The 20,496-nt window shown below is 37.1% G+C and overlaps 3 protein-coding genes and 2 pseudogenes across 10 annotated transcripts; 1 reads left to right on the forward strand and 4 right to left on the reverse strand.

The window, feature by feature from the left end:
* Positions 1–299: 299 nt before the first annotated feature.
* Positions 300–1,956, reverse strand: LOC121233949. Its single transcript, XM_041129727.1, has one exon. It carries the CDS (start codon positions 1,516–1,518, stop codon positions 475–477), a length of 1,044 nt encoding a protein of 347 aa, XP_040985661.1. The 5' UTR covers positions 1,519–1,956; the 3' UTR covers positions 300–474.
* A 596-nt stretch (positions 1,957–2,552) lies between these two features.
* LOC121233950 lies at positions 2,553–3,829 on the reverse strand (annotated as a pseudogene).
* Positions 3,830–9,371: 5,542 nt separating this feature from the next.
* On the reverse strand, positions 9,372–11,046 carry LOC121235085 (expansin-A7-like). The gene is made up of 3 exons (XM_041131314.1): positions 10,776–11,046; positions 10,227–10,542; positions 9,372–9,684 (listed from the first exon to the last, which is right to left on the reverse strand). Exons 1-3 carry the CDS (start codon positions 10,951–10,953, stop codon positions 9,372–9,374), a joined length of 807 nt encoding a protein of 268 aa, XP_040987248.1. The 5' UTR covers positions 10,954–11,046.
* A 1,119-nt stretch (positions 11,047–12,165) lies between these two features.
* LOC121235544 lies at positions 12,166–15,449 on the forward strand (annotated as a pseudogene).
* A 17-nt stretch (positions 15,450–15,466) lies between these two features.
* On the reverse strand, positions 15,467–19,192 carry LOC121235083 (PGR5-like protein 1A, chloroplastic). Of its 8 annotated transcripts, none has more exons than XR_005934506.1 (11): positions 18,792–19,184; positions 18,562–18,677; positions 18,284–18,380; positions 18,067–18,167; positions 17,607–17,663; positions 17,117–17,193; positions 16,822–16,873; positions 16,262–16,372; positions 16,076–16,173; positions 15,797–15,919; positions 15,467–15,719 (listed from the first exon to the last, which is right to left on the reverse strand). XR_005934506.1 is itself a non-coding variant. In XM_041131311.1 (11 exons), the coding sequence occupies exons 1-10, from the start codon at positions 18,991–18,993 to the stop codon at positions 15,850–15,852; spliced, it is 981 nt and encodes a 326-aa protein (XP_040987245.1). In that variant the 5' UTR covers positions 18,994–19,192; the 3' UTR covers positions 15,467–15,719; positions 15,818–15,849. The 8 variants fall into 8 exon arrangements, 4 of the variants coding, with proteins under 4 accessions (XP_040987245.1, XP_040987246.1, XP_040987244.1 ...); XR_005934507.1 differs by having other exon boundaries at positions 15,818–15,942; XR_005934508.1 differs by having other exon boundaries at positions 15,807–15,942.
* Between the last annotated feature and the right edge of the window lie 1,304 nt (positions 19,193–20,496).

Consider the following 20,496-nt stretch of genomic DNA (forward strand, 5'->3'; position numbering starts at 1 on the left):
GGAAAAGGTTTTTACTAGTTTACTGAATTGTGTCTTTCCAAGTTTACCTGCAATCCTGTTTACTTACCAGTATGGTCAGAAATTCTAACCTTGCACCAATTTCTCCCTTCGATTTGGGACATTTAGCTTCTGATAATTAATGAATTCAACAACAAAAATTCTAAGTGCGGGTCACTTTTATATATTTTTTGTGCATTCCATTAATGTGATTGGTTGTGCCATTTTTTTAATATAAAATAACTGATTTAGCCAATCACATCACATCAGTAAAGTACGTAAAGAGTATATAAAAGTGATTATATGTAGCAGAATTCATTTGACAAAGTATTGATTTTGAAAGTTGAAGAAAAAAGAATAATCAATGGGCAGGGATGAGAAACAGATTTTTCCCTCTTTCCTACAAAAGCATTTTGAATTTCTTTCTTATCCAATGAAAAAATAATTTTTGTTCATCTAATGTTACAAAAAGAATAATCACAAACGCAAATGAACAAATCCTTGGTTAGGATGTACATACTCATGCTCAATTGTAGGCAATGTTCGAGTGACAGCTGCTGTAGGAGCTCTCACATGTCCAACCATAGAAACTTGTAAAGCTTCTTCTTCATAGGCCCTTCTCTCCATCTCTTCCATTCTTGATTTCTTCTTTACCTTAACAAACAATGCCAACAGAAGCAAACCCAAAAGAAAAGCACCCAATGCAGCTCCTACTGAACTTCCAACCACCACTTTCCACCGGCTAATCTTTGTTCTTAATTGCTCTGGTGGCGTCTCAATGACCAATCCAAAATGGCCATGTCTCTTTGCAACACACACATATGGTGATACCTGATTTGCTAGTGTGACTTTTCCGTCACTCTCAAAACTAGCACAATATGGGCTGTTTCCCTGAATCTTGGCTAACTTTGTGGTGTTGCTGAAATCTACTGTGATGGGCTTTTCTCCTGCAAGAATTCCAAGCTCAAAAGGGTTGCTAAAGTTCATGTTGGACCCAGCATTATAAGCTAGAAGACCTAGAACAGGGGAAACAAGTTGGTACCCAGAGATATCATACTTAGCATAGAATGTGGAAGACCAGTTATACCCCAAGTTTTGTCTAACTATCATGACTCTCTCCACGCATGGATGCACAGTCACTCCAATATCCAGATGAAATTCCTTAACCTGTGCACCGTATCTTCGGAGACTACCACATCTGAATCTCACCATGTCGACCCTGATGCCGGAGAGGTTTGACGGTAAATGTAAAGTGTGCAATATTCCAGTCCCGAAGTGTTGGTCGTAGGCCTTGAACGTGTAATCTCTAATGTAAAGATCGAGAAGATGAGCTGATTTGATCTCTTGAGCTTCAGATTTTATTGATGCAGATGATGCCCACGAAAGAACTATGAACGTGAGAGAGAAGAGGGAGCCCATATGATAATCTGAACTTGTTTTACAAGACGTTGGATGTAAAAATGTAATACCTGTACGGTTGTTCCTGATACTCTCGGGCTTCGATGTGCATAGCAGTGCCATTTTTCCTGATTTTTTTTTCCTGATTTTCTGAAGCTGGCAGATTGAAAGAAGAGCTTGAAATGTGTAATAACAAAATCTTGATTAGCTTCTTTTCTTGCAGATGTAACAGGGGTGAGGTCGCAAAGAGGACAGTTTGGACTGTTTCCGGTAATTTACATGGCAGAAAAGCTTTGATGGATAAAAGAGCAGGGAAAAGTAAGAGAAAAACTTTCTTGTTTTGTGTCTATATCATGTCAAGAGCAGGAGACAATATACGTTAGGTGGCTGTGAAGTAATCGATAAGAAATAGACTGCCTGTTGTTTTAGAAGAGGTGGGGTTAGGAAGAACTAGCAAATGGATCTTGTATTGTGGGAATGCAGCATAACTTCTGTTGATCTGTCTTTGAATGAGAGTTTTTAGGTGGCAGAAGGGCTAAGGTCATATGACAAAGGATGGGAGATATGATTTTGGAGCGTGGGCTGATGATGATGATGATACTTCATGGCAAAAGGGAATGAAAAAGGAGGCTTGGCGTGCTTAGAGAAAGAAATTGAGGGCATTCTTCACCTAGCATAGGGGCTCCAGTGCTCCTAATTGTGTTTGGTAACATGTCTGCCACTTGGAACAACTTTGTGGGTATCATGTTAGCCACCATGGCATTCCATCTGTTTTCCCTTTAATGCGCCCCTAACATGAAATATTCACATGGGGGGTCAACCAAGAGTACTAAAAAAATGTCTGGAATTTTAATGCCAATCAATCCTTCATTGCATTGATTACATCCTCTGACTCTTACTTCACAAGATCAATATTGCTGAAGACATATATGTCATCTAATTGGGCATATGTGATACTGTTATTGTTCGTGTTTTTTTTTAATACATAAATAGCAAAAAAATATTATGTATGCATTAGAACATCTCCTCCAACCTCTTGAGTTAACTTTAAGTTAGGTGGAAATCGGACTCTTGTCACTTCTTAAATCATTCAGTTCTATCAATGATTTAATTACAAGATAGTTTAACTTCATACAACCTCAAAGAAATTACCAACCAAACCACATTAGTTGGCATTTCGAGTAATATTGATAAACTTGACAAGAAAGCCATAATAATAGTCTTGGCAATTGGCATGTCTCATGAGCATCTGATCTGATGGCAGGAGGTGAAAATTCACCTCTGGTAAACACAAAGGAGCAGTCACATAAGGAGACAGTGAGATTCTCCATAAACGAAGTGACTAACAAAATACTGTAGTAGTGTATTGAAAACAAGAAGAAGAGGAGCCATTTGTGAAAGAATTTACATCAATGGAAGTTCACATTGGTTTTGTAAGTCAATCCCACAGCCCAGTTTGCAGGAGCAACATTCCAGGCAATTATAGTCTCCTTTGTTGTGTAGGAGATGATCTTGAAAGAAAGAGATTGGCTTCCCAGAGTTGCAAAAGCTTGGTACGAAGCTCCCCAGTTATGGCTCATGCTTATCCACCCGGTTTTGCTTCCTTTCACCCACATCTGAGTTATATCTCCTCCACCTCCCACGTTCATTACATACACCAGCAACCAATACGCGTTTCCTTGGAAAGAAAATCGAAGCCCTCCACTTCTTATGCACGGTACCCTGTCATGTAAAGCCATTGCCCAATCAGCTGGGATTCTTTAGCTATTATTCAGAATCATATACCATAAAAGTAATATTCTTTTTAACGGGAAAGATTTGAATTCAAAATGTATTTTCAGATCTAACCCACATTCTTTTTGCTAACTAAATCACAAGGACGCATAAAAAAAACAGAAGTGAAATCCATTATTTTGGTGGGAAATTTATTTAACTACCTGCGGTACATAACAGGGACAATGCCGGCCTTCCACTGAGCAATCTTCATGAAAGCAGGCTTGGACACGTCGAAGTGGACTAGGGGTGGGTTGCACCACCCACCATTGTTAGAGTCCTGAGACCAGTTTAGAGGGCAGAGGTTTGTAGCTGTGACTGTGGTGAATGGGGACCCCACTAAAGCACAACTTGGATTGATAGCACTTTATCTGGTAACAGCTCCCACAAGCGTACCCATTGTTGAACAGAGTTGAGCTCAAGGCTACTGTATCTGTTCCATATCCATTTACAAACAAATTTCCATACCCACAAGCTCCCCCTGTAAACCCAATTCAAGTAACGGCAACCAATTAGTTTTCCGCATTCCTTTTTCTTTTTTTCTTTTTAGCTGCCAAGGGCTTGGTTGGAAGGTTACCGCAAGTGTTGGTTTGCTGATTATTGCCAATATGGATGCCATCAAGAAGAAACCAAACCTCCATGAATGAAGCCAATAACCCATATTATATATTACGTTGATCAGTTACCCCAATTAATTTGGTACGTAGAGCTTTTGTACGTACGTGTTTTCTTTTATAATATTTTCTTTATTTTTATTAATCAATCTAATTTTCAATGATTGTGAAATTGAAGAATTTCACCAAAATTTTGAGTAATAATGATTCTTCTATTTGATTTTGTCCAAATTTAACGATGAAAAATTTCACAATCATGTTTTAAATGAGCAATATTTTTAAAAATAACTTATAATAATAATAATAATATTTTATAGAAATACTCTAAATTTAAATTATCATTTTATAAAAAATTGTATTACTATTTAAGGATTGGAGACACAAAGTGAATTAATTGTTTTCCAATATTACCTCTCAAATACTTTTTTTGTTTTCCAATGTTAATTATCTATTTTAAATTAATTTAAATCAGTATTTAAATTTTCACTATTGGATCAAATTTGGAGATTTATGATGAAATGTTAGATTTAAATCCCAAAACTTTAATATTTTATAAATTAAAATTGATAATTTATTTATGATACGATATTTATATGTTAATTATATATTTTAAATTAGTTTAAATCAATATTTAAATTTTCATCATTAGATCAAATTTGGAGACTTATGATGAAGGGTTGATTTAAATCCCAAAAACTTTAATATTTTATAAATTAAATTTCATAATTTATTTATAATATGATATTTATATGTTAATTATCTAATTTAAATTAATTTAAATCAGTATTTAAATTTTTACCATTGGATCAAATTTGGAGACTTATGATGAAGGGTTGGATTTAAATTTAAAAAACTTTAATATTTTATAAATTAAATTTGATAATTTATTTATGATATGATATTTATATGTTAATTATCTAATTTAAATTAATTTAAATCAGTATTTAAAATTTTGCCATTGGATCAAATTTGGAGACTTATGATGAAGGGTTTGATTTAAATCTAAAAAATTTTAATATTTTATAAATTAATTTTGATAATTTATTTATGATATGATATTTATATGTTAATTATCTATTTTAAATTAATTTAAATCAGTATTTAAATTTTCACCATTGGATCAAATTTAGAGACTTATAATGAAGGGTTAGATTTAAATTCTAAAAACTTTCATTTTCCCCTCACTTTCTATTTCTCCCTCTCTCTCTCTCCTTCCGCTTAACCACGTCTTCCCTCTCTCTCACGCGATCTCCTCCCTCAAGCAGTCGTGCGCCACTGTGCGGTGTCACCGACCACGTCACCGGCTTCCCCTCACGCCGGCGACCAAACCCCAACGTCGAAATCCCTTGGCAGCTCGTCCCTTAGCCGCACGCAAGCAACCCGAAATGGGTCTTAACGCACGGGTTCTCCACCCTTGCGCTACCGTGGCTCAGTCTCTGCTCCACCAAGCACCACCATCGAGTTCCCTTGACGCTGTGGACCATTTCCATGGAACTCACCACCCGTAGCTCCTCCTTCGCCCCACCACGAAACCCCTTTAGACGTACGGGTTTCTCCCCGTAGCACCGCCGTTAGCCAAGCCCACGCCATCGTACCATGTAGTTTTGTACATTTTGTGATTTTGTAGAATTAGGATGATTTACAGTAAGTTTGTGATCATCCTACTATGATTTTGAGATAATTTCGGTGAGTTCGGCGTTGTGTAATTTGTTGTGATTTTGGTGATTTTGTGATTACTGTTTATTACTGTTCACGTACACTGTTTATTAATGTTCACGTTTATAAGCACTTTTAAGTATAAGGGGGATAGCTGTGGAATGACGTGCAATGCACGTTTTCTTAGTGACTAATATCCACAAAATGTTAAAATAATATTTTTTAAAAATAAAATTAATTAGTTAATAATTTAATGCACAGGAGCAGAAAAATAAATTTTAACAAGCATCATAATGATAACAAAATGTTACAGTAATATGAGTAATATGAAAATTAAAAGATTTTAGATATTTTAGTAATAGTTTTCTTAGCAAAATATAGGAATTGGAGAATTCAACCATACTACTCAATGACCCAGGGAGCATTAAAAAAATACTGTCTTTTATTTTTGTATTGTTCTCACATTTTTTCATCATTAAAGTAAGTCTCTTCTATTTTGAAAACTCCAAAAATATTATAATGATAGAAAATCATTTTATTTAAATGATTTTAATTAATTAAGAATATTATGAGATTTAAATTATATTAAAAATTATAATTATTTATATGATTTTATTTTTGTTTGACACTTTCTGAGCCTCTTATGCCCCTGTGTGACTTGCTATAATTATGATTGTTGTTCTGCTTTCCGGTTTCTTTCACAACATTTTCTCGCACTTTACCAAACCCAAATCTTCCTGTGTTTTAATAATAAGATTGATGTTGACTTTATTATTAGTTTAAATAATATTCTACCTTAATTTTTCTCAGTATTTTTAATTAAGTTAATGTTTATGCATTTTCAAATCAGTATTTTAATCTTTTACCGTTAGATCGTTTTGAAAACTCCAAGACAATGGTTTGGGTAAGACCCCTCTTCCTTCTCCCTCACTTTTCCCTCCCCTCTCTCTCTCCTCCCTCAACTCATGCATACGCGGTATGCTGCCCCTCTCCAAGCTGATTCTTCTTCTGACCAGCTTGGCGTCGCCGTGCGCTGGTGAGCCTCACCGCCCCTTCCACCGGCACCACCTCACTCCGGCGAGTCCCCCCACACCGGTCTCCCTCTCTCACGCTCTCTCTTCCTCTCTCTCAACTGTGCACAACCCGAATGGACTTGATGTTGCTGCGTCGCCGTGAGCCATCCTCCGGCGCCACCACCTCCGCAGTAGCCTCCCCTCCCACCGCCCATCCCCTTCAGCGAGCTCGGCCTCCATCTCCCTGCCGTTTGTCCCCACAAAGTCCACCTCCCTCACGCACGAGTTCTCCCACTTCCACTGCAGTGCGCCGCCACCCACAGTGTCCAGCCACCGTCATGAGCCTCCTCTGGCCACCATCGATCTACCCCAACTACCCATGGCCCCGATCTATCCCTCATACACGCCCACTCTCTCACGAACTCTCCCTCCTTCCCATGCTCCAGCCGAAGACCTTGATTTGTGATTTGTGTGAAAACCTGCGTGTTGATTTGGTGATTTGTGTGGTGATTTTTTGATTTTGTGGCATTTTTGTGGTGATTTTACTGTGATTTTGCTTTGGTTTTGCTGTAAGGAGGGATGCGGATGCAAGACGTAAGGTGTAAGAAGAAAAGCGTAAAACACATATCACGTATCACTGTTCATTATTGTTTATGTCACTGTTCATTACTATTCACGTTTATAGCAACTTTTAAGTATAAGGGGATAATTGTTCCGTAAACTGTGAAGTTGGGAAGAAGTTTATTGTTTTTGTATTTATTTAAGAAATTAATAAAGTTTTGTTGTCATAATTTTGTTTTTGTCGTCCTTAACTCTATATCAAATAATTTTCGATCCACAATAAAAATGTTCATACGATTTGATTTCGTTCTAAAAATGTGCAATGTTTTCAAATCAAATTATATATAAGAGTGTGCACCGACAAAATGGGATACGGGATACGGACGGCGAATGCACACTATTTGGATTCTATAAAATCAAAACGGACGGCAGATTTGAGTAGTGACAAGGGAACCAGGCAGATGTCCAATTCGAAATTCTGAAAACCAAAGGTAACAAATCTATAGCAAGATAAATGAAATAGCAATATAATATTTAGATCAAACGTCTAAAGGTTGAAGCTCCTCTAAAACGGCCCCCTAGTATTCCTTCGACTGAGAATGAAGTACCGAGATCAAGTCTTATTATCAATTATTGCCATTTTACAGTCGCGTATTGCTCATAACATTTGAAATTAATGATAAAGCCTTCGAACCAGTTGTACCGTTCTAATTAATGACACTTACAGTTCATATTAAGCCAATAGCTATTCAGACTAGGGTTGGAGATTCGGCTGTTCTCTCCCTCCTCCCTCATTTTTCTAGCTTTTTTTCTAGTTTTGTGTGTTTTTCTTTCGAAATAAGACAAAATGCCGTTCTGTTGTACTCCGGAGCTCGGCGACCACCACGTGCCACACCGCAAGATTCTCAGACGCCGATCCTTCAAATGGGCGAAGAATCTCGTCAAACGGAGCGGCGCATGAGCCATACGCGCGGTCCAAAGTGTGAGCGTGACATCACCATAAGGGAAACTCTACCGCCGCCATGTGAGGCATTTCTGGGACTAGGACCATCGATTTCTTCAGACTCGATTGTACGTTGTACTTCCAGGGTGACGTGTGTCCCATAATCCCTGTGTTTGCTTTTTTGTTTTCATCCAAGGTTGAAAATGCGGATCTACATATTTTCAAACTATATTTCGCTACTTTCCCATGTATTATTTACGTTTTATATTATTTCCTTTGTTTTATGTTAATAATAAAAAAGAAATAGTCTCTTGGACTTTTTGTCCATAAAGTGAAAGTCCTCTCCTCCTCTAGAGGTGGGATTTGAAATCTCTGTTTTAGGTAGAGTGTGGTCTCTCAGACGGTTTGTCTGTAGAAAGTTCTAGAAGTTAAAACCATATCAGTCACAAATGAATTTATGTACTGGTGGAGTCTCAACTGTGAGTAGTTGACTTGTAATTTGTATTTTTCCATCCTGTATGTATCAGTTATAGCTGTAACTTCACTTTCATAAATGAATGTAGTCTATTTCTCATAAAAAAAGTCAATAGTTGATATTTCATATAGAGTAACAATAGATATAGTTTTATGGTGAGTAAGTCTCACTTATTCTTTAAGGAAAAAAGAATGAGGCACACCATTAAGAAAATAATTTTTTTTTATATGAGCCCTATATTATTTATTCTTTTCCAAATGGAATACCACGCATGACTCATGCACATATATAAATCATTTTCCTTTCATATATAATTGAATGACAACGACTCAGTTTGGTTGATATCAGGGACGGATTGCTTGCTTGCCTTCATTTTTCATTTTTGTTTAATTTGTGTTTCTACAATGGGATTATTCGTAATATTGAAATAAAAATGGTGATAGATACACAATTTTTTCACAGATTTTTACCCAACTATATATTAAAATGAAAATATTTTTACAAAATGATGATACTTTTATAATTTATTTCCTTTTTATAGTGATTACGAATGCAAGAGTAATAGGTCTTGGTTCGTCATCAAATTAATGAAAAGACCGTCGAAATCTAGAAAAATGAGCTTCGATCGAGACAATGAATTTAACACACACCATGATTTGGAATTTTGGAGATAATTAAAGACGTCTCTCATTATATTCTTCGATGGTTTAGACCAAATGATCATCCATCACCAACCTAATACATATTTCCCTGGTTATCACGAAATTTACCTTTTTTTTTCCTTGGAAAACAGGAAAGGCAAAACATGTTCGATCTCAGGGAGAGAAAAAAAAAATTAAAAAAAAAAAGAAAAAGAAACTAAAGATGGTACATATATATAGGCTTGTATATTCAAAACGTAGTAGTTTCATCGACGATGGCAAGCATGTTTAGTTTCTACATCAACGAAAGTTGACATTGGCCTTATAAGTCAATCCTACATTCCAGTTACTGGGAGCAACGTTCCATGCAAATAGGGTCTCCTTTGTTGTGTAAGAAGTAATCCTGAAAGAAAGAGATTGGCCTCCCAGAGTAGCAAATGCTTGGTACGAAGCTCCCCAGTTATGGCTCATTTTTATCCACCCTGTTCTGCTTCCTTTCACCCACATCTGTGAAATGTCTCCCCCACCTCCAACGTTCATCACATACACCAACAGCCAATACCCATTTCCTTGAAAAGAGAATCGAAGCCCATCTCTCCTTTGGCATGGTACCCTACAAGAATCATATGCAAGATCAATTAAATTACGAGTATTTTCCATAAACTCGTTTGGTTACGCAATTAAGATGAAATGATATGAGATATTTTGTTGGAAGTTGAATAAAATATTATTATAATATAATTTTTTAATATAATTTGAAAAAGTTAAATTATTTATTATATTTTATATAAGAATTTAAAAAAATTGTAATGATGAGATGAGACGAGATGGTTTTATGTAACCAGTCCTAATTCTACATATCAATATAACATGAGTTTTATAAGTGATACATAACATCAATATTATATATTTGACTTGTAATAAGCCTCGTTAAGATATAATATAAATTATTAAGTTTTTCATTATTTATGGACTTAAACTTTTGAAACAAATAATAATTTAATATGATACGAGTAAAATTCTTGAAGTTGAATCTTAATTCTAAACTTTAACTCGTTTAAATAAATATTAATTTCACAATTAAAAATTACTCACTGAGTAATCTATTTTTTCACGTTAACTTAAAAGTAATGTTTTAACAAGACTTAAAAGTACCTGCGGTACATGACCGGGACAATGCCGGCCTTCCACTGAGCAATCTTCATGAAAGCAGGCTTGGACATGTCGAAGTGGACTCGAGGTGGGTTGCACCACCCACCATTGTTGGAGTCCTGAGACCAGTTTGGTGGGCAGAGGTTTGTAGCTGTGACTGTGGTGAATGGTACCCAATCAAAGCACCATTTGGATTGATAGCACTTTATCTGATAACAGCTACCACAAGCATATCCATTGTTGAACAGGGTTGAGCTTAAGGCTGCTGTGTCTGTTCCGTAGCCGTTGGTAAACAAGTTTCCGTACCCACAAGCTCCCCCTATTTAACCATAAATTGAATATTAAATATTAATGCTCCATGTAGTTTGCAACTTTGCACATTAATAATAATTGACAAAATCAAGAGTAATAAGTCCTAACAAAATGGGAAAAAAAAAACAAAACAAAAATTATAAAAATAAAAGGCTACTAATTACAACACACACACACACACACACACATATATATATACACACACACACGATGACAGGGGATCGAAGAACTTATACGTACCCATGGTCTCGGAGGCAGTCTCGTCACCGTAAAAGGTGGCATGGGCGAGGTGCCATGGGCTTGGTCGGAAGACAGCGTCCGTCGCCTTAATGCTGATTGTTAGAATAAATGCCAACAACACCAACCTAAACATCATCATCCCCGATCCAAGGGAAGTCGCAGCCATGCATGCCTCCATCTCTTGATCTCTATATTATAATTACTACAATATATGCGTATAATGTTGTCTACTGCTACATGCATCTGCTCACTTATATATAACGCCCAACCACAGGCATTATTGGACATCAACAGATTGACTTCGTGGCCCTCACGAAGATTTAAAAAAATATATATATAATAATAATAATAATAAAGGAATGTTTCACTAATTTTTTGTTTGAAAATGATTGGACGTGATATATGTATGTGTTTTTTTTTTTTTGTTTAATATTCCCTGGTACCGCAATATAAAGTGGCCAAGGGAAACTAATTACATGCCCGCTAATGTCGGTTTGTGATGGCTGGCTACATGTTTTTTAATACTTGGGGACGTGCAAGCATGAACTAAACTCATGTACTTTTTTCCATTAAACTAGGTAACCATCATCATCATCTGCGTGTTCAAAAAATATTTTTCATTTGGTTAAGTTGAACTTCCAATGCCACCATTTCTATTACAACCAGTGAATAACGAAACTTGGTTTAAGGACAATGCCATTTCGTTTGTCCAGTTTAAGTTTTAATGATTAAAGACATAAATTATTTTTTTTTTTTTTTTAAAAAGAAGAGTGATTGTATCTCTAATTTTATTGATATCTCTAATTTTTTTGGAGAAATACTATGTACAATTTAGAACTTAGAAGACTATATATGGCAGTTACAAAAATTCCAAAACCAACGTCTTGCAAAAACGTAACTATGTAACCTATTTTTTTGAGAAAAAAAAAAAAAAAAAAAAAAACTGTAATCTGAATGGTTTCATTGAAGCCCCTTCGGCCCGTTGATACGCCCATTTGGCCCAAAAAGTGTGTCGTACTTGCGTGAATACGAGAAATAAGATGATCTGCAGTCGACCCGAACCCAATGAGATGGTCATGGACAAGAGAAGCAGAGGGCTCCACCCAGACCAGACCCCTCTTCTTCGAACAGACCCCTCCCGCCTCCTCCTCCTCTTCAGCCCGTGCTCCACCACAGTCGCCACTCCTAGCTCGCCCTCGCTTTGAATGCGTTGATCGTGAAAAGCCAATAAGGTCCCCCTCCTCAGTCCTCTCTCACTCTCGTTCTCTGTGAACTTCCTCTCGTTTTTGTTTACTACATAGAATAACAATGTGGTATTCACTGTGACATTCTGAAACTCTTGAATTGTATAATTTTGTATTGATTTTTTTTTTTTTTTTTTTTTTGTGGCATGACACAATTGCAGTCTTGCCCTCTGTTGCTCCGAGTTTTCACCAAGGTATGCACGAACTTTATCAAAACATTCACTTTTGGTGGTGTTGCAGAAAGCTTTTATATTTGCTTATTAGAATGCTTGAGTAAGGCGAGAGAACGATTAGAGCTTTGGTTATAGGAAACGGGCGATTGCTCCCGAAAAGCTTCCAACATGCTTACTCACAAAATTTTCTGGTTGCTTGCTGACTAACAGTATGTTAGAACTTTCTGGTTTGCATTTGACGTCAGTTGGCGAGAATGCTAATCGACTGTGCAAAAATTTTCCGATAAATAGGATTCAGAATGTTAATGTGGACATCCTCGGCTGTCAAAGAGTCATTTATTGCTAGTTACAAACAGCAGGCGATGTGTAGGACTACTAAAAGCCTTAACAAATTACGCGCCGTCTACCCTAATGAAGTGGTTTTTGATGAAATCAAAACCTTCACTCCATGTATTAAACCAGTAGCCACTTAAGTATCTTCCCATGCCATTGTGCACCGACTTGCTGTTGTTTGCGTTGTCCCTACACATAACTACAGCTATGCCCCTTTCACTTGAAAGTCTCTAATTTTATTGTTGGGTGTGTAGATGGATGTAGGGCTGCAACCCGACCTGGTAAAGCCGGGTTTGCACCCGACCCGACCCGACCCGAGAACCTTCATATAAGGAGCCAACTCGAACCGACTCGACCCAAACAAAATCAAACTGGGTCGAACCCGTATGACCCCGACCTTTAAAAACAAGGTCATTTTCATGCTTCCAAAAACGAAAACCAATTCGCTTAGGGAAAAACAGAAAGAAAAGAAAGCCAATTCAATGGTTTACAAACCACGGGAGAGGAAGAGAGAGAAGGGGTCTTGGGATCGAAGGAGAAGATCTCGAGCTGAGGTGAGGCATCCCCAAGCCTCGACCTGCCCAGCACCAGTAGCGGCAACAAATCTACAAACGGCGGCGTCTAGCTCAAGCAAAGTTACACTGACGGTAGAGAACCAGATCTGTAAACGGCATGCTGAATCTGATCTGGGGAGACCCGCCTTCGTGGAAGAAAAGGTACTCGAAGCTTGGGTTCAATAGTGGTGGTGGTAGTGGAGGAGGCGGATTAGACTCTGGTGGGGGATCGAAAGATAGAAGAATAAGAAAGAAGCTCAAAGGATGATGAGTTGCTTTCATGGCGAATTTTTCTTCGTATCTCTAATTAATTTCTTTTCTTTCTCCTAATTCATCTCTGGTTTTCATCTCGCAAATTTTCTATATGGTGAGCCTGCATGTGGGCTGTTTGGGCAGCTCGTGGTTTGGGTTTGAGGAATCAAAGGTCAAATAATGATATTTGCTCAAGCCTGAAAGGAGAAACAGTGCTAGAAAAATAGAGACGGGACAGATTCTAAAGGGTTTCTTCTCTATGGCGTTTTAATGGAGTCTTCGCCATGAGAGAAAAGGCTTTTAATGCAAAAAAGAAGAAATTGGAAGAGATGAGTTAAAAGGCTGCAAAGGCAATGGAGGAGAGAGAGAGAGTAAAAGCAAAAGGATGAAAACATTCAGAACTTGTGCTTCTTGAGGCATATCAACGGCCATAAATGTTGAAGCTTTACAGGAGATGTAATATATGAAAGACAATGCAAGATGGTGTCAGAGCCAATAGAAAAAAGTTGCGAGAGTCGTACTCGTACGCATTAACTTCGGTGGCAAGTTTTAAATTTATAGAGTTGGTGGAATTAACACCCGAAGAACAAATCTGACATTAAGCGGGTTGAGAACCGATTTGTAATGACCCGTCAATTTGTCGGACGGATCGGATTGAATAAATCGGATCAATCGGTTCGTCGGCCCATGTGCACAGGCCTAGATGGATGTATGTTTCTTTTTATCTTGTTGGCTAATTTTACTAGTTCTCCATATTTTCTGTTTTTAGGACATTTGGTTATTATTTTGGTTTTGAATTTATGCAGATTGGAAGTCATCATAATGAGGAAGATTTTGCAGTGAGAGGCAAGGAACCCAAAGATGAGGTTCAAATTTATACATGGAAGGATGCAACACTGTGAAATAAATGATCTTGTATGTTGTACGCTCCATCCGATCCTTAAATGTTTCATTGAATTAGATGTTTTATTTGTCCTGTAGATGATTTTAGTTTGTCAGGTTAAAGAGGTTGCTCCGGAGGCCAGGAGAAGAAACACTAAACTGTCTTTTGCTTTCGTATATATCCTGGTCAAGGTGGTCATTTTGTGTTGAGAACAGTACACACTAATTTCATTTACCTGGTCATACATAATTTGTTATGTCGTAGAACAATTTTTTTTTCACTTATAAAAAAAAATTATGTTGTAGAACTACTACAGATTTCTGCGTCATATGCTCATTTATTTTCATGCTTGTGCCCAGGGTCTACCTACCTTCACAGATTCATTCGAGATTCATGTCAAGTTGATCACTAATATTTGCTCCTTGGTTCTTAGATACTGACATTTTTCCATTATTGACCCTTTGAAGGTGTTAGGACTCAAGTATGACCTTGGGACACTTTTCTAGTAAGCTACCTGAAATAATTTTGTAAGCACCTTTATATTTGCGAGATATTGAGTATCCCATGACATAAATGGACTACGCCTTTGGGCATACATAACACCCTTCTGTGATGAGCGGGATATTAGATAAAATGAGGTGTAATTGAGCCATTAGTGGCAATTAATACATCGGCATAGAAAAAATGTTACTGCAATTTATTCTTTAAACCCTCACATATCTTGCTCTCTAAAGTGGGGATGACACATTTTTCTTTTTTGTTGATTAATAGGTGGGGATGACACTTTCTTATGGAAACAGTAGACGAGTGGAGGACAGCAAGTAATTGGGTGAACTTAGCTTCCAGGTAATAGCCGCCATAGCCATAGCCATAGCCATAGATATTACGTTCAATATGGTTGAGTTGACTTGTTTTGTTTTTGAATTTATAGATTGGAGATTACTTGGATGTAGCAATCTTGTAGAGAAAGTGACTATGGGGTTTACAGCTTCCTTAACATATTTGTGAAGAACAGTTTTTTGCTTGGCAAAAGAGAGAAGAAAAAAGGAACGATGCAAACAGAGGCAAGTAGCTTTCCTAACTAATGGATTACCCCATAGCAATTGACATTTTAAAACTTAGAAGTGTCTGAATCATGATATTCTGTGATCGACACATTAGTCCAATACGCAGAACTTCAGAAATACCAGTGAAAACCTGACTTCAATTATACAAAGCAGGAGAAACTGTTATAAAACGTTTGCACCCATGTTTATTATTATTATTATTATTATAGAGGATGTTCCTTTAAAATTACGCAAATCCTCTTCCACTGATTTATAAGGACTACATCACAAGCATGTATGCTCTACAAATGCATTTATAAGCACCCATTTAACAGCTCTTTTTTTGTTTTTTTTTTTTTTGCTCTACACAGATGACCATGGGTATATACATAACGTGAAACCCTTCATCTCCAAACTTCATAGGTCAGTAACTATCGGATTTCATAAACTGGATTGATCCTGCAGGGAGTGGCTTTCGACATGTCATAATTGCATGCACAATGAAGAAAATAAATAAAAAGGGAAGAAGAATCTACTCTATAATACATGCGTAACACCTTTGACAGGGTGCGTGCGTGCGTGCCTCCAATCAAGCATTACTTCCTTCTGGCAACGTAATCAAGCGTGTCTTTGAGTCATATACCAACGCAGTTTCACAACTGAGGCAAAATTGAAGTTGTAACAGTCAAAAAACATGGGATATAAACCTGCCTACAATAAATGTATCTAAAAAACTGGAGCAATGTGTACATACACATATACAGACATGCATTATATCGGTTAGGTCACGAGTCAATAAAGATGTATGTACTTACTTTGAACATTTGAGAGTGTTGGTAGTACCGCCACTGGAAATTGATAGTATGGTGCCAAAGAAGGAGCCATTCTCAGTACCACAATTTGGACATGGACCCTATAGCAGAGTACTGCATCAGTTGCAATGTATACCCAACACCATGTGGTTTTTCAAACTTGGGAAGAGATTTCAACGAATATTCTACCTTTAAGATCAAGAAATCTTTCACAATCACATTTGTGAGTGAGAGAGCAAGCCAAACTAAGAGGGGCACAGCAGCAAACCACGTGAATATGAAACTGAATGGCTCGGGGAGCTGAGATTCAACATTCACAAAAGCGCATATGTTAAAAATGGGTTTACCCAAGAATTTTAAGTTGCTGATTAGTTCTACATATTTTTACTGGAGAAGGTATATAACTTTTCAAAGTTCACTAGAAGTTCTGATCACTCTTTTTCTCTTTCAAATTTCTGATATTTACAGTCTCTGGTTCACTAATCAATAGGATGATAAATCGAGCCAGTTTGGCGTGGTAGTGTTGTTATTCTGCAACTTAATTTTGGCTGATTGGCCTAGCTGCATTTGGGACACAGGTGCAAAAATTTATCAAATCATGGTCGCTGAGGAATGGCTAAAGAACTATGAGAAGGTGTGAGTGACTTCTTTTTCCCCTTCTTTTTCTATTTAGTACTAGAACAGATCATGTCCATTGACCTTAAAGATTCATCAAAACAAACAAGAAGAAGACAACCTCAACTACCTACCTCCAATAGATATGTAATCTCAAACCCAGTAAGGTCGTCCAGGAAGAAAAACCTGTCAGGACACACAGTACAAATATAATAATCATTATACATGTATAAGACAAGTTTGCCATAAGTAGAACGTTTATGCATCTGATCTAAGTTACGTGATCACTTTATGTTCTTGTTCTTTTTTCTTTTGGTCCATGCTATCTTTTTCCCAAAGGTGGTCCAAGTGCATGTAATAGAGCACAAGATGGTTATCATCACAGAGATTTTAAAACCTAAATTATTAGAAGAAAAACATGCTACTTACAATCCTAATGCAACAACGGTTGCCGGAACGTTTAACAGAAGCATCTTCAAATAGTCAACGGACAGGTCACTGTAAACCTATGGGAAGAAACTCAGTCAGTACAAATTAAGCCAAGATCTGCTGTGCGTATTTTGCAACACAAAACAACCAAAGCAAATTGAAGTATCTAATGGCTATACCATCCATTTGTGGATAACCTTTAACCACTCATGGCAGGGTAAATCATTTTTGCAGAGAAGGCTGGAAACTGTCACACTAATTCAGGCGTGACAATAAGTACATCACTGCATCTGAGTGGATGGTATTTGATCCTGTGATGCTAGTACAGGGAAAAATACTGCAGTGATCAAGATTCTAGGAGAACCTAAAAATGCAAATCCCAACCTTCTTGACAGTCAACGCACGTATGCACAAGTGCAAAACAAAAATGGCAGAGCTGGGGACCTAGTAAGACAAGAGCTCATTCAGAAACATTTAGAGCAGCATGCACCTTTCTACTTCGGAGACTGCATCGTGGACCCTCGACAACAATATCACTCCCTTGAATCTGAAAAACAATTATGGTTGTGGTTAAATATCATTCACACTACCAAATCAGGATTTTTCAAAAATTTAAACTAAGAAATGTAGAGAGTAAGTCAAGAATCTTATTACCAACACAACAATATATATGACATTATGATCAGTTTCTCTATGTCCGTTTATTAACATACTTTCTCATGCTGTGACCTGTAAAAATTAGATTACTCATACAGCATAATCCCAATTATAGCTTGGAAGATTAACTGACGGTCAGTTAGCTACTTGCATATCCAACTCCTAAAGACGCACTAATCAAGAACATTGATCCCTTCCTCAGAATTTTAGTTGCAAAGATCATTTTACGTAATTTGTATCTGCATTACTCATTGAAATGCACATATTTGACAATGGAATAAACAAGCACAAACCTTTAGCCGCAACTTTAATTGATCATACTCTTCATCGGTCAGAATTGGTTTCCCAGCAACATAAGCCATTGAAGCTTCAAGAAATTTCTGTTCATCCGAACCTGGATGATAAAATAAACCAAGTAAGTAATCAAAGGTTAAACATCATAAATTAAGTTATTGATTAGTTGAAAAACACATATATGTTGAGGCTCCATTTATAAAGCTCAATGCGTACTAAGCATAACAACGCTGCTTCCTTCCCACATTAACTCTTCCTTGAGATTATCAAATTCCTCATTTGACATAATAGCTTTTCCCTCATAATAGAATGCCTGGAGATCAAGAAAACAGAAACAAGCGTGCATGCTTCAGGAATTACAAAAACAGAAGTGAAACCTGGGCGATTTCTTGTTTATGTAGAGGCATACTGGTGGTCTAATCGTAAGTATTATGTTACGTATGAAGTAGCAAAATACTAGAGAAAAAAAAAATGAGTAGATTCTGTACGCATACTTGCAGAGCTTGAAGAAACTCTTGTTCAAGTTCGCCAAGTGACTTTTTCTCTTTTTTGTCTATGCTACAATATGGCAGGATTTTACCGTCGACAACCTCGCTGTCTTCAAACTGGTCTGGAAAATTAAAAGACGAAGAAAATCCGTGTGCTTACTAATCTAATACGTATCGAATGCCATCGATTTTTCACTCACTAATCCTATGGCTACTTGTAATTGATGAAACAATACCTTGTTTGTCGGCAGTGGCCTTGGTGTTAAGCACCAAAACCCGGCGCCGAAAACATGCGTGCCTTCCATTGAAGTGAACCGACCGAACCCTTGTAGAAGAAGATAACGAAAACAACGATGAAGAAACAGGAATCAAGGGCCTTTTAAATGTGGCCGTGTGAAAACGAGGGGATGTTACAGTAATGGCTAACTTGTTAGCCATTGGAGGTCGAGCGTCGAAGGATGGGACTGAAGATCAGCTGCAACGAGGATGGTGGGTATGGACAAGGACGACGTATGATCAGGTGGGAGGGAAGAAGTTTGATATTGCATTGGGATAGTTTGTGTTCGGAGGGAAACAAAGACAGGACAGCTCAGAGATAAGGCAACATAGGAATGTGTGGAAGGGAAATGGAGTTGCTCCTTCGTCACTCGGTTTCTGAACTGTTCACTGTTTTGGTCGGACAATATCTGCCACGTCATTGTTTGGTGGGTCCTTCATTGGTGGATAATCTACTTCAGTACTTCTAGGATGTTACACGTGGGCGCTTGTTTTTCGAATGTGCTGGAAAGCCCACGCATCAGTTTCTTATTGGGTCCACGATCCACCTAGTCTATCGCACTGTCCAAAGAGCTTATTCTACCTAATGATATTTACAATTTAAGCGTATTCATTTAAAAATAATAATAAATATGGTTATCATTTAAAAATAATAATATTTTTTAATAGTGAATCTTACTTTTTTTTCAAATAAAATATGTGAAATTTATAAATTCTAAAATTATATCTATCATTACTCTTTTACTATTCAGATAATTTATTCGGATCTTACCCACTTTATTATGTACAATTTTTTTTTTTTTTTAAAGTGTGGCTAGAAATTCCTGTTCCAGAATCGGATTTGCCAGGGTTATAGAGTTTCCTTGTTAAATATTTTTGTTTGATCAAACTGATTCATCATATAAATATTATTAATGTTCAAGGTCTCAGGATATTGAATCTGATGAAATAATTCAAAAATTGTAAATATGTTAGTTTTTATGTTTGAAGTTAGAACATTAATATGACTATTGGACAAACATCACACGCACAACTTTATCTAAAACTATTTTCGACCGTTAGATGTATAAATTATATTATAATGAGCATCGACAAGATTAGTACGTGTTTTGTGTGGTAGAGATTGAAATCAATGGTGTACCATCACTTGTTTTCATACAATGATTTATCATGAAATAAATTATTAGGGGATGAACAAATATTACATGTAGAGTTAAGAGACATTAAAGAGACAACATGCTCAGTCTCCTCTCTTTTTCTCTCTAGAAAATAGAGGTGGTGAAAGCAATTACAACTAACTACGATTGTGTGTGAGAGTGGTAGCCATGGAAGAATCTTCCGATGGTGGGATGAGGAGTTTGGAGGATCAATGGGAGAAGCTGCGATTATCGGAGGAGGAAAGATTAGTTGTGGATGTTGGAGAGGAGACTAGGGGGAAGTATGGGAGTATGGCAAACGTAGTGTGGTTGGGAATATCTGCATGGAGAGAGCAATTGGCAAGGAAATCTTATCAACTACGATGGGAAAGATTTGGAGAATCAAGAAGCCAACTGAGAGCTAGGTGATAATAAGTTTGTTATCACTTTTTATTCTTTGGCTGATAAGTTATGCGTGCTGGATGGTAGACCATGGTTGTTTGATAACCACTTATTTGCTCTTAAGGCA

This window comes from Juglans microcarpa x Juglans regia, chromosome 6D (assembly GCF_004785595.1).
Source record: "Juglans microcarpa x Juglans regia isolate MS1-56 chromosome 6D, Jm3101_v1.0, whole genome shotgun sequence".
NCBI classification, from domain to species: Eukaryota; Viridiplantae; Streptophyta; class Magnoliopsida; order Fagales; family Juglandaceae; genus Juglans; species Juglans microcarpa x Juglans regia.